The 14,609-nt window shown below is 41.4% G+C and overlaps 1 protein-coding gene across 1 annotated transcript in view; it reads left to right on the top strand.

Moving 5' to 3' along the window:
• The first annotated feature begins 4,101 nt into the window (after nucleotides 1–4,101).
• LOC110156588 (adhesion G protein-coupled receptor E2-like) overlaps nucleotides 4,102–14,609 on the top strand; it is a 140,644-nt gene continuing 130,136 nt past the window's right edge. The window contains exons 1-3 of the mRNA XM_055153097.1: nucleotides 4,102–4,264; nucleotides 4,676–4,807; nucleotides 8,997–9,185. Coding sequence (XP_055009072.1) covers nucleotides 4,102–4,264; nucleotides 4,676–4,807; nucleotides 8,997–9,185 — 484 coding nt within the window. The remainder of the gene's footprint in view (nucleotides 4,265–4,675; nucleotides 4,808–8,996; nucleotides 9,186–14,609) is intronic.

The following is a 14,609-nucleotide window of genomic DNA, read 5'->3' as shown; positions in this document are numbered from 1 at the left end:
TTAGTCCTGGTTTAGTCCTGGTTTTAGTCCTGGTTTAGTCCTGGTTTAGTCCTAGTTTAGACCTGGTTTAGTCCTGGTTTAGTCCTAGTTTAGACCTGGTTTAGTCCTGGTTTAGTCCTGGTTTACCTGGTTTAGTCCTGGTTTTAGTTTAGACCTGGTTTAGTCCTGGTTTAGTCCTGGTTTAGTCCTGGTTTAGTCCTGGTTTTAGTCCTGGTTTAGTCCTGGTTTAGTCCTAGTTTAGTCCTAGTTTAGACCTGGTTTAGTCCTGGTTTAGTCCTAGTTTAGTCCTAGTTTAGACCTTGTTTAGTCCTGGTTTAGTCCTAGTTTAGTCCTAGTTTAGACCTGGTTTAGTCCTGGTTTAGTCCTAGTTTAGACATGGCTTAGTCCTGGTTTAGTCCTGGTTTTAGTCCTAGTTTAGACCTGGTTTAGTCCTGGTTTAGTCCTAGTTTAGACATGGCTTAGTCCTGGTTTTAGTCCTGGTTTTAGTCCTAGTTTAGACCTGGTTTAGTCCTGGTTTACTCCTGGTTTTAGTCCTGGTTTTAGTCCTGGTTTAGACCTGGTTTAGTCCTGGTTTAGTCTAGTTTAGACATGGCTTAGTCCTGGTTTTAGTCCTAGTTTTAGTCCTGGTTTAGTCCTGGTTTAGTCCTAGTTTAGACTTGGTTTAGTCCTGGTTTTAGTCCTAGTTTAGACCTGGTTTAGTCCTGGTTTAGTCCTAGTTTAGACCTGGTTTAGTCCTGGTTTTAGTCCTAGTTTAGACCTGGTTTAGTCCTGGTTTAGTCCTAGTTTAGACCTGGTTTAGTCCTGGTTTTAGTCCCGGTTTAGACCTGGTTTAGTCCTGGTTTTAGTTCTGGTTTAGCCGAAAATGTGAAAACAGGAAAATCCCGCCGCGTAATCCATTTATTTCAACAAAGTAACTGTAATCCAATTACCACTCACTGAAACAGTAACTGTAACCGAATACAGTTACTCATAATTTGTACTCTGATTACGTAACTCCGGTACATGTAATCTGTTACTCCCCAACACTGCTAAGAGGTTTCCTGCAATTAAAAATATGCCAGTGTTCTCATAAAAAGTAAGAGTCAGCATCCCAAAAATAGCGTACTTTTTATTAATACATATACATTTTTTTTTTGCGATGCGACAACACTCTTGAAGTATTAATAGAAAAATGCCACAATAAAGCATTAAATCCCCCTAACTCCACTGTCTTCTGTTCAGTACAAGCGAGCATTCCTGGCCCAAACCCTCCAGTTGGACTACAAATCCGTACTACAAATCCCTGTACTCCTTGCACATATGGAGCGAGCGAGTGCCAGTTTAGCGGCGAAACCAGCCCGTGTTCTGAGTCAGCGTTCGGGCTCGTGCGCTGGTGAGACGGCGGAACTTTGTGGATTAGTCGGAAAGGTGCGTTTGATAATCCCACCTGTCTGTTTCACGCGAGCGGTGACAGTATCCGAGTGCGGCAGGTGCTTTGTGGGATTTGTGTGTAAAAGCGGGTTCAATTAGTGAATGTTAGCGCGTGCAAGGATGGATCGCCAGGAAAATCCGGGGTGTCGTGGGCGTGGTACTTCTACAGACGAGAGATATAAAAAAATTAACAAATATAAAATAGCTGCAACTTAAATGTCAAACTGGAGCGATTGGCAACGGTGAAAACAAACTGCAGAGGCTCATGATCGCACTTTTTGGACACCTGCTCTCTCGCTCTCAAGTTCAAGATTAGTCCTGGTTCAGTCCTGGTTCAGTCCTGGTTTAGTCCTGGTTTATACTTGGTTTAGACCTGGTTTAGTCCTGGGTCCTGGTTTAGTCCTGGTTTAGTCCTGGTTCAGTCCTGGTTTAGACATGATGCAGTCCTGGTTTAGGCCAGGTTTAGACCTGGTTTAGTCCTGTTTTAGTCCTAGTTTAGACCTGTTTTAGTCCTGGTTCAGTCCTGATTTAGGCCCGGTTTAGTCCTGTTTTTGTCCTGTTTTAGTCCTGTTTTAGACCTGTTTTAGTCCTGGTTTAGTCCTAGTTTAGGCCCGGTTTAGTCCTGTTTTAGTCCTGTTTTAGACTTGGTTCAGTTCTGGTTTAGTCCTAGTTTAGACCTGGTTTAGTCCTGGTTCTAGTTTAGTTCTGGTTCAGTTCTGGTTTAGTCCTGGTTTACTTCTGGTTCAGTTCTGGTTTAGACATGATGTAGTCCTGGTGTAGTCCTGGTTTAGACCTGGTTTAGTCCTGGTTCAGTTCTAGTTTAGTTCTGCTGGTTTAGACCTGGTTCAGTCCTGGCTCAGTTCTGGTTTAGTCCTGCTTTAGTCCTGGTTTAGTCCTGGTCCATGTGTTGTAGTCTAGGCTTTATGTTCTGTAAGTGATTATGAACGGCATTAATGTTATTAACATTAACGCTGTTTTGAGTAAAAAAACATCAAATTTTTTTTTAATTTTTTTTACTGTGCTGGCGCCTTTGTGCTTGTACAGAAAGTGAGTTGTGGTGATCACGAATCGCATACGTCCACTTAAAAAATCTCCACTACACCACTGAATAAAATGTATAGTTAAGGCAGTGTTATGTTTCACTGTATCTTAAAATGCATTGCTTTCTAAAATATACTGTTATTATTTTCTACTATATTATTATTGTAATCGAAAATCTGCAAATAAGCAAAGAAAAAAATAATCTGTTCTATTCTGTATAAATATAATATAACCTCTACAAATATAAAATGCATAGGATACCACTTTTCCAAAACAAGTATTTATTTATTTTTTGTTTGTTTACAGGAGTTTGATTATAGTGGTATAGGATTTTTTTTTATTTTTTTTAATAGTATTGCCAACTTTTTTTCTTATTGAAATCATTGTAGTTTGGTTTAATTCCAGTATCTTTTATTCAGTTAAGCACCTGGTTTTAATATTTACCGTTTTGTCTTTGCCAACTGAGCTATGTGCTAACCGCTAACAAGCCACTTTTAGCATAACATTAGCATTTAGCATAACAGTGAGCGTCGTCTTTCTGTTACCACGGTGACACTTTGACCAGTACGGACATGCTGTAACCTCTTGTTAAAGCTCTGAACCTGCTCTGTTCAGTCGATAAATGTGTTTGTCAAGTGGTTGAAGCATGTGAGTTGAACGTGTGAGCTGCGTCTGCTAATTATATCTCTAAGGCTACGTTCAGACTGCAGGGCTTAACGCTCAATTCCGATTTTTTTGTGAAATCCGATGTTTTTGCGAGGTCGTCCACATTTCCAATTAAATGTGACTTGTATGTGACTCCAGTGTGAACAGTAAACGGCCCAAAAGTGTCCCGCATGCGCACTGGAGGCACGATGACGTCAACTGCAGCGAGCGTGCTCTGTGTTTACGGAAGTTGTCCAAACATGGACGCAACATTGAGCACTGGAGATTTTAAAGTTTCTCTCGTACCGGAGCCAGAACATGAACAACTTACTTGTTTTAAGGAGATTGAGAAGGACAAGGACGAGGTTTTTGGCCGTGGTGTTTTGTGGGGCAGTGGCAGCGACGTCGTTGAAAGGAACGTGTGGATGTGGAGACGTAGCCAAGAGTGGTGAGTGGTGATGTGCTTCGCTTCAGTGACACGGAGTTCATTAACAATTTTCGCCTACTTCAGCGCAGAATAGTGACGTCTGTGGCTTGTTGATAACGTGTAGGTCAGATGAATGTGCTTTGGCCGTTCAGATTGAAGTCGCATGTCAAAAGATCAGATATGTATCAGTTTCAGGAGCACATATCCAAGTGACCTGGGTCACATTTGAAAAAATCTGATCTGTGTCGTTCAGACTGTCATTAAAAGATTAGCTTTAATTTTTTATTGAACCATATCGAATCGATTTGAAATATATCATATCGAATTGAAAGTGCACTGTATCGAGATATGTATCGTATCGTGGCCTGTGTATCGAGGTATGTATCGTATTGACAACTCCTTAATGATACCCAGCCCTAGTATTTACAATGGATGTCCGGAGAACTAGGGCTGCCAACTGTCCTTTGAAAAACAGAATCGTCCCGTATTCAGGAACAAAAGTACACGTCCCGTATTGAGCTGAAAAGCGACACACTTTGTTCCGTATTACCGTGAAAATAAAACATAGTGTGTAGTCAATGGAATGGCGCTTTATAAGAAAATTTACAGTAAACGGCTGTGGGGCCCTGGGCTCTGAGCTTTTGTCCTGCCCTGGGCTCCAAGCCTCGACTCCGAGCTCCTGCCCAGCTGTGGACACTGAGCGGGAGCTCCGGCTGCGGGCAGACGTCATTGGGAGCCAGGGTCAGTAGGAGCCGGAAGCACCCACATGCGAACTTCCATGTTGCCTTAAGTAAAAGCTGGGATCTAGCGCATTAGTTATGTCCATTTATATCCAGTCTATAACCTTTTTTATTAAGAGGGGTTCACACCAGAGCGTCAAAGCATCCAGTTTCTATGTAAAGTCTATGTGGATGCGCGTCTTGGGCGTCCTGCGTTTTTCGGGCGTCGGTGCGGCACAAATCTGGGTCGACACGGTGCGTCTTGAGCGTTTTGGCGTCAACGCTCTAGATGCGCGTCCAAGGCAAATGCTGAACTTTTCGCTTCAGACACGCCCGTATTGAGCTGAAAAGCGACACACTTTGTTCCGTATTACCGTGAAAATAAAACATAGTGTGTAGTCAATGGAATGGCGCTTTATAAGAAAATTTACAGTAAACGGCTGTGGAGTTGTGGGCTCTGAACTTTGGCCCTGCCCTGGGCTCCAAGCCTCGACTCCGAGCTCCTGCCCAGCCGTGGACTCCGAGCGGGAGCTCCGGCCACGGGCAGACGTCATTGGGAGCCAGGGTCAATAGGAGCCGGAAGCACCCACATGCGAACTTCCATGTTGCCTTAAGTAAAAGCTGGGATCTAGCGCATTAGTTATGTCCATTTATATGACAGTCTATGACCTCCATGGAGATAGATACGTTTAAAGGTGCACTGCGTAACTTTCCACAATATGGTATCAAACTTATGTAAGCTACTTTTATTTGATTATGGAGTGTTTCACTGCTCAAAAATACCTTTAAAACAAGCATTCTTACTGCGAGTGGGATCACCTTTTCACAGATCTCACCTGTAACTTGGCCTGGTGGTGTCTCCTTCTTGTTTCTATGGAGACTGAAAAGTTTAATGCCATACTTTGGAATACTGAAGTTAAAGCAGTAACCAAAACTCTACTAGAAAAGTTACAGATGGATTTTACTAACATTTTTGCATCATTTTCTGCTCGTTTTCGTGAAGTTTTAATATGCTCAGTAGTTAAGAAAGATTTAGAAAGTAGACAAATAAAAATAAATAACACGTTTACTTTGTTAAATGCAGATTTGTAAAGAAAATAGCGTCTGCATTCTGAACTCTGAACTCACCGCTACTTTCTGTATTTTTGTGCTTTTCTTCCTCAACTTTACTTCAAAAAAAAAAACGATGTAAAACTATGATAAACACTGACCACAGGGACTACCGCACCACACCAAGTCATAATTAGAAAAACACGAAAACCCCGACGTACACACTTCTATAAAATCTATATTACTTTGCCTATTGACATTTGTTCGTAAATGTCTGTGCCTGAGGAAATCTGCAGTACAAGTTCAATTAAGTATACCCCGAGGCCTTCCGTGAGCATTAGACGAACCACACTCCGACTTACAGCGTTACATAACCCGGCCGGTGGTGCTTTCAAGTGACGCTGGGAAATGTCTGTTTTGCCGTGTTTATTCGCCGCATACATTCTTTTCACCTGCCCGGAGAGAAATATAAAATTTTTCAAAAGCTTAATTAGCAATTTCACACGCAATAACACTCCAGCGGGTGTTTACCGGATTTCCGAGCGGTTTTGAATGCACCACTCATCCATGTTTTTTCATATTTGGAGTGAGGAGATGGTTACGTTATGCTAATGGGTATTTCTGAATGTACTAGTAATGTGATTTACATGTCAATTATGGCCAATAGGAAGATGTAAATACATAATCATTTAAATTGCTCTTACCTGGTTATTTCCTGCACGTTTGAGCAAAATTTGACTCGCCCCAGTGCACATATTATGTAAATACGTCTAATTATGAAGCAATTTATTGACTTTTTGGAGCTTTACCATGTTGTAGTGATGTTCTCTAATCAAAAACATGCCTGAAGCGGTTTTAGATGTCATCCGTGCATGTTTAGCGATCTCTACGTGGACTATTCGAACAGTCCTTAGTGCAGATATTATGTAAATAAGTCTAAGAATAATTATAAAGCACTCGATTTACTTTTAATAATATTTCCTTATCAAAAACATGCCTGAAGAGCTTTTAAATGTCATGCATGCATTTGAGTAATTTACCAATCCTTACTTGAACCTATTCAAACAGTCTTTAGTACAGATGTTATGTAAATAAGTCTAAGTGTAATTATAAAGCATTTTACTGTCCAATAATCAGGAAGTGCATGTTCGGGTTCTAGTCGTTCCTAGCTTTTACTTAAGGCAACATGACGCTACAAGATAGTTTGTAGTGAATTAGGTGATTAAAGATGACATGAAATTGACTCTTGTGAGCTTTAAGTTATAATGTTATTACCTGGAGTTGTGTTTTGTTTCATTCACACATGTTTGAGTAACCTTTTTTATTAAGAGGGGTTCACACCAGAGCGTCAAAGCATCCAGTTTCTATGTAAAGTCTATGTGGATGCGTGTCTTGGGCGTCCTGCGTTTTTCGGGCGTCGGTGCGGCGCGAATCTGGGTCGACACGGTGCGTCTTGAGCGTTTTGGCGTCAACGCTCTAGATGCGCGTCCAAGGCAAATGCTGAACTTTTCGCTTCAGACACGCCACGTCACCCAATCAGGGACGAGTATCCACAGACGTAGAGACGTTATTATCAGGAAGAAAGAAAAAGACCCGAGAACCGGAGCGAGAGCCACAGACATTAGCGGAGAATAAATACATGCGCCACAATCACCGAGCGGATCGGTGATTGTTAAAGATGGAGCAAAGAGAATGTTTGGTGAATTTTATCAAGGGGAAAGACGTTATTGTCCTTCTTCCTACGGGATTTGGGAAAAGCTTAATATACCAGTTCGCCCCGTTAGCGACGCATTACATTACATCACGACCAAATAGCAGTGATTCGTTAAATAAAAAAAGCACCTGCCTACCGTCGAGCGAACGAATTCTAATGCTGCGAGGTCAGACGGTTTCCACGAAGTGAAACGGGCTGATGAAATAGGCTCTGAAATCATCCAAACCATTCTAGTGAAGGTGTATGACATTTATTTAAAAACACGGCGGTGCAATTCCTGTTTTACCACGTTGTCTGTTCGAGAGAAGAACTCCTAAACATGCCGAATTTGTGCGTTAAACATGTGTGAATGAAACAAGACACACAAAACTCCACCTTAACCAAGGAATCGAACCCGGAACCTTCTTGCTGTGAGCCGCTAACCACGCAGCATGATTCAATATTGTATTTTGCATTAGTATAGATATTCTCATAACAGCAGTGGAGCGCAGTACGAAATCAGCATTAAATGAAATCACAAAATGTAGTGTGAAAGTGGAATGGCAGACTGCCTGTGGCTCAGCTTAACAGAGGATGTACCACAGTGGACGTACTTATTGACCGAAGGGGGGTGTTGTATTTGTTTAACTATTGATTCGCACAACACAAGCGCTTATTTGTGCATTTTAGACTCGGCGACGGTGAGCTTCATGTGAGTCAGCATCGGATTACATGTACAGCAAAACGCGCACCGGGCCTTAATTTAAGAATGAATGGAGAGGTTTCGCTATTGTGATTACGAAGGATGTAACAATAATCATTCTGTCCAAAGGTCCGCTCACACGCCTACGTCACCCAAGCTCCCACGCGGCAATTCTTCACAAATATACAAAAACATGATACAAAACTGTTCACAACAACTTGACGAAAATGATGTGATGTGCAGTAGTTTCATTAGCGCAGTGGGACAATGACCTCCGGGAACACGCTTTTTTTTTTTCTTGCCGTACTAGAATAAAGTGTAATTGCACATCCACTACACTAGTTGGCAGTGTCGCAGTGTGCACAGGGAGTATTAGCGCAACAGTGTCGGGTTTTTTGCACCGAGTAAACGCACACACAGCACAGAGAAGGAGATATGAAGTGCAGAGAACAAACTGTACGTATCTAAGTGTATGTAGCGCTCGGCTTCACTGTGACTACGGTGGGAAACGAGGAAAGACCGCTGTGTTTACTGTGTCTAAAAATGTTTGCAGCGGACATCATGAAGCCAAATAAATTACAGCGTCGCTTATAGACATTACACCACAATCACGCTGATAACCCGCTTGAGTTTTTTCAGCAAAAACGTGCCGAATATTGCCAACAATCATCCCACTTTGTGAATGCTCCTTTGATAAACCAACGAGCACTGGCAGCGTCATATAAGGCGGCGTAACAAATAGCAGAGGAGCTGATACTTGCAATTCGTGACTTGGACTCGAGTCAGACTTGAGTCACTGTTTTTAGGACTTGAGACTCGACTTGATAAAATGGACTAAGACCTGGGACTCGACTTGGACTTGACGGTCAGTGACTTGGGACTTAACTCAGATTTAAGGCCTGTGACTTTGAGAAGCACTTTTAAATCTGAATTATTTCTATTCTGACCGTAATGATTCACTCTAAGATCTTGTCAAGACATTTAAAAAGGAAACATTTACATTTCTACAACTCTTATATACTCTATAAACATTCATATATAAATATACTATGACTTTATAAGTACAATTTATCTCAAAATTCATATAAATTGCAAAAATCTAAACTATATTTGATAGCTTGGTTTAAAGACTTTAAAGACTCAAAGCAGACGATTCGGACTTGACTTGAACTTATGGACCAGTGACTCGAGACTCGACTTGGACTTGCCTGTATTGGACTTGGGACTTGACTCAGACTTGAGGTTAAAGACTTGAGACTTCCTTGAGACTTGCAAAACAATAACTTGGTCCCACTGATACTGCTGCAGCTTTAGACCTGGTTTCAGTCACGTCGGACGACACAAGTGCCTCAAACTATAACACGGACATCGACTTTAAAGACGAGGAGGACACGGGAGCGGACCGCCTCATGACGCAGGTGAGCACAGCGCGGAATACGGACGGACACATGCTGCGTTTTCGCTTTGTAGACGGGAATAAAACGTTTGCTCTCTTATGTAGGCGACTGAAGGCGATGGTGCGATTTGTCCACGTCTTGTAGTGGTTCTGTGGAGTGGAGCGGCACAAAATGGGGCGTGACAGAAAATAATTAAGAGGCACTGCATTAGCGGGACACACGCTGATTGTGTTGCGATAGCGCTCTGAAGGGGAATGACTTATCACAAAGAGCAAAATGGGGTGAGCGTCAAAAAGAATATTATCTCAAATTTGGTCAGTACAGGAGCTCTATACAGTCATAAAATACACAGCTACGCATTTGCATTCCTAAATAAAATGGTATCTTTGAGTGAACAATTTCGCATTATATCTATTTTTATCTCCGTTCATCTCTCACCACGTTTTTTGTTAACTTTTTATTACTAATTAAAATCACCAAAGCCGACAGACCCGAGAAATGAATAATTGAGGAGACCAAAAACATAAAAAGACTCTCAACTTAAAACGTGCAAATTCTGGAAACAGATTTTTACAATATTGTCCCAAAATGAACGCGCTCTCAGACTAACCCGGCGCGCGTCTTCAATGAGAGGAGCCAGATTTGGAGATGATAAAGCCTCTCGTATTTGTTGTTTGTTTGTGAAAATGACTGTCAATAATGCTGGCCTTTCAGCTAATGTCATGTGTAATGAGCCTTATGCATATTCATACACAGTTGGGGAATGCTGGGATTGTATCGTTGGCAATATTAATGAGTAAATAGCACTTGTGTTTATGCGGAATGTATGTCAGGGTTGAGGCTTAGTGGTTAGAATTCCTGCCTCATAACAACACGGTCAATGTTGGGATACTTACAGTGTTAGGTTACTTTTAAAATGTACTCCCCTACAGATTACAGATTACATACCCCAACGTAATCCATTAAATTACTTAAAGTGAGTAATGTAATCGGAATATTTTGGATTACTTGGTTTGCTGTAGAGAAGCAAAGACGAGGATATCGTAACATAAGAAGTTTTATCTGCTAAAAGACAATAAAAAAGCCGAGTCTTTACTTAATACGTTTTTAATACGGTTGTATTAAAATATTATTGATAGAAGAGGAGGAAACACAGTCCATGCAGCATGGTTTAGTCCTATTAAATCCTGTTTTAGACCTGGTTTAGACCTGGTTTTAGTCCTGGTTTAGACCTCGTTTAGTCCTGGTTTAGATCTGGGTTTAGTACTGATTTAGACCTGGTTTAGTCTTGGTTTAGACTTGGTTTAGTCCTGATTTAGACCTGGTTTAGTCCTGATTTAGACCTGGTTTAGACCTGGTTAAGATCTGGTTTTAGTCCCGATTTAGTCCTGGTATAGTCCTGATTTAGACCTGGTTTAGTCTTTGTTTAGACCTGGTTTAGACCTGGTTTTAGACCTGGTTTGGACCTGGTTTAGTCCTGGTTTAGACCCGGTTTAGTCCTGATTTAAACGTGGTTTGGACCTGGTTTTAGTCCTGGTTTAGACCTGGTTTCAACCTGGTTTAGTCCTTGTTTAGTCCTAGTTTAGACCTAGTTTAGACCTCGTTTAGACCTGGATTAGACCTGGTTTTAGACCTGGTTTGGACCTGGTTTAGTGTCCGGCAATGAGTGGAATTACTGAAAAAAAAAAAAAAAAAGGGATATAGCCCGAAATGTGAAAACAGGAAAATACCGCAGTGTAATCCATGTATTTCAACAAAGTAACTGTAATCCAATTACCACTCACTGAAACAGTAACTGTAACCGAATAGAGTTACTCATCATTTGTACTCTGATTACATAACGTTGGTACATGTAATCTGTTACTCCCCAACACTGAACACGGTCCTGGGTTTGATTTTCAGGCCCTGTTCTTCATCATTGTCAGAGTGAATTTCAATTCTGGAGGCAAGTTTCTTAATTGGCATGTGTGTCAGTCTGAATCGAGTTCAACACATTAACAATCTGAAGTGGCTCTCGCTGAAAGACATCGGGAAAATGATGAGGATAACGAGGAAGGTTTGAATCTGATTGGTCGCCGTGTCACAAAAGCAGAACAAGATGAAAAATCAAACTTAAGATAATCTTAAGTTAAACTGAGAGAAAAGCACAGACGTCTTCCCTGTTCACAAATACATAAAGCTCTTACCTTCTGCATGTTTTTCACAAACTAAATAGTCTGTATTGACGCTAAAATAGTCTGAAGTACATCTGCCTGTGTCGTCTTGTTTGTTTTGGTTCACTCGGGAGCTTCAGTTTTGCCTTCCACATAAACCTGCTGCTCTGTGATTGGTCCGTTCGCTGCAGATGAATTTAAACTTTACAACAAAAGTCTGTCAAGATGGATTTTCACGAGTTTGTGAAGGTTTCATGATCAACCTAAAACATGCGAAACAACTAAATTGTAGTTTTTTGGGGGTTTTTTTTCCACAAAACATATCTTTATTATTAGGTAATAAAGGTAGACCATGTTAGTCTGATTCATCAGGCTTTATGGATTTGTTCGCTCGACGGTAGGTGGCTACTTTTTTTTCATTTAACCAGTCGCTGCTATTTGGTTGTGACGTATGTAATGTGCCGCTAACTGGTATATTACGCTTTTCCAAAATCCCGTAGGAAGAAGGGCAATAACGTCTTTCCCCTTGATAAAATTCACCAAACATTCTCTTTGTTCCCGTTTTAAATCCTCAATCTCGGGAATCGTTGCCAACACAGAATGTCTGGCTCTTCGCTGATTGGCTGGTGCCCGAAGTCGCACTTCCGGGTTTTTTTGTGAACCGTCTAGTGTATTCTGATTCCTGACTTAGTTGCTGGAGAGAAATGAAATTGAGTGGAGGCACAAGGTGGCACCAGCCTGGATAAGACCATGTAACTTTTCTAGTGAGTGTGTTTCCTATAGATGAGGAGAGGAAGAACAGTCCATGTTACAGATCTAAGGATTTCCCGCTCACAGTAAGAAGAAAAAAGAAAAAAAAAAAAAAACACACCTGTAATTGAATAAATACAAGATAGAAACACAATGACATCTTCAAGGAGACAAGCCCGTTGCAAAGTGCCAACAGAAACATTTTGAACTACATTGTTATAAATACAATACGCATCATCTCTCCAGTATGTTTGGAGCTGAGAAGGAACCAGCGACCTTCTGGCTAATGGGCAAACACTCTAACCACTGTGACCCTGATTTCCAATCTCTTTTACCCGCAATATCTTCTCGGGTTACGCTCTAATCACCCAGTTTCAAACAATACAAGAATATGAAGGCACGTAGCCTTAATATGTCTCGTTACATAACACGTTTCACTTTGATGACACCATCGCCTAGGGATTACTCCCATAGGGACCAATGAAGCTGTATTTTTCACCAAGGCTCATGGGTAATGTAGTCCCACTGAGACAGAATTCCCTTGAAGGCAGAGCGAGCTCCGTTTGGACATTTGTTAGACCTAGTTTTCATCACAGGACACAAGACTACTGTTGACATAGGACAATTGAGTTCCATTATATTTTCTCGATGAAGACACATTGTAAAATAAAACCACAGAAGAGAATACACTTTCATAGTATTTGTATGTTTACGTTGTTGATGCAATCTGTGAAAGCTCCTGTCAAATATTCACGAGGCGTTGCAGCAGTATTTTTGATCTCATTATAGTTTGTAAACCTGTACCCGAGGTGCACTTGTTCAAATTCAGAATGATCCTCTTACGCGAAGTGAAATTACACAAGTTTATTTTTAGACGGATGCTGTTTGGATGTGATGATTGTGGGTTTAACTTTGCTACAGCGATGAGGTAATGCGGGAATACTGAAACACTGCCGCAACGTGTGATCATGTAAGGCAAGTTTATGCAAAAATAGGTTATAATTGTTTTTTGGTTGTTAGTTCTCCTCTTTGATGTGTTGATGTTGTGCCAAAGTGCAAGACAAAACAGTAGCAAAACAAAAACCATATCAGGTCTAAACTTCCTCAAGTATTTTCTAAAATACACCGCCAAAGTACAAGACGAGGCACACGGTTCATTTTCTAATCAGAATCTTGCAGGTTCAATCTCAGTGGTGCACATTATTGTTGTGCCCTTGGGCTCTAGTGATCTGTGTTGTATGTGAGTTTGTGATTTGGTGGCAGCTGAAGAGCCACAGCTTCAAGCATGATCAGACTGTAAAAGAAATACCCCTCAGAGGAGTTATACCCTGCGATACTAAATCTGTCATTTATATGATCACCTGCCTCTGTGGTAAAGTCTCTGTGGTAAAACAAGCAGGGCTTTAAAACCACGTACTGTAGAACACAGCAGAACCGTCAGATATAAAAACATGAACTATCCTGTGGAGGCTCATTTTGCAGATTTCAATCATCTTATTTCTTCCTTAAGATATATTGGCACTGAACAGGCAAAACTGCCTAGTCTGATTCATCAGCCGGTTTCCACAACATGAAACTGTTTGATCTCGCAGCATTAGGATTTGTTCGCTCAATGGTAGGCGGGTTTTTTTTTTATTTTACCAATCGCTGCTATTTGGTCATGACATATGTAATGCGCAGGAACGCTCAGTGGAGTCCAAGTAATTTCCGGCACAACAGCAAACAAAGCAGAGAGTCGTTTCCGCGAGATGAACTTGCGAATTAAAGGTGCAATAAAAAATGTGAAGTTTGTATTTGACAAAGGAAGTCCAAAGGAGTATAGCGTATGCAGTCTGCTATCACAGCTCGGGTTGGTTCAGCTTCAGGGGTCCTTGCAAACCGTCTGGTGTATTCTGATTCCTGACCTAGTCGCTGGAGAGAAATGAAATTGAGTGGAGGCACTAGGTGGTGCCAGCCTGGCTAAAAACTGCCCTCTACAGGTGGGACTCTGGAAATGCTCCTGCCAAAAAAAGAGCACTTCTGGATTCACCAACTTAAGACTCTTGCTCCTCACGGACTTAATGTGGACTTTGACCTAAGATACTTTTTGTGATACGATCAATTTTTTCTTGTTGTAGAGTGGACTGAACTCACTGGAGGACTTCACTTTGGGCCCTACACATTAGTTCACATATGAGCACCTGGACTGATTCATCAGCCGGTTTCACTTCGTGGAAACCGTCTGACCTCGCAGCATTAGGATTCGTTCGCTTGACAGTAGGTGGGTAGTTTTTAATTTAACCAATCGCTGCTATTTGCTAATGGGGCAAACTGTTATATTAAGCTTTTCCCAAATCCCATACGAAGAAGGGCAATAACATCTTTCCCCTTGATAAAATTTACCAAACATTCTCTTTGTTCTGGCTTTAAATCCTCGATCTCGGGATCACAGAATGTCTGTCTTCGTCGACATCCATCTCGACCGCTTTGTTTACTGTTGTGCTGTACCACAAAAGGGACCCAGACAGACGCTTGAGTTTGACATCACAGCTCTTTGCTGATTGGCCGGTGCGCGGTCTACAACTTCCGGGGTTCTTGCAAACCATCTAGTGTATTCCGATTCTTGACCTAGTCACTGGAGA

This window comes from Boleophthalmus pectinirostris, unplaced genomic scaffold, assembly GCF_026225935.1.
Source record: "Boleophthalmus pectinirostris isolate CB_2022bp ecotype Guang Dong unplaced genomic scaffold, ASM2622593v1 HiC_scaffold_17, whole genome shotgun sequence".
NCBI classification, from domain to species: domain Eukaryota; kingdom Metazoa; phylum Chordata; class Actinopteri; order Gobiiformes; family Gobiidae; genus Boleophthalmus; species Boleophthalmus pectinirostris.
Note: the sequence above shows the minus strand (reverse complement) of the source record. Positions and strands in the feature narration are given on the sequence as shown.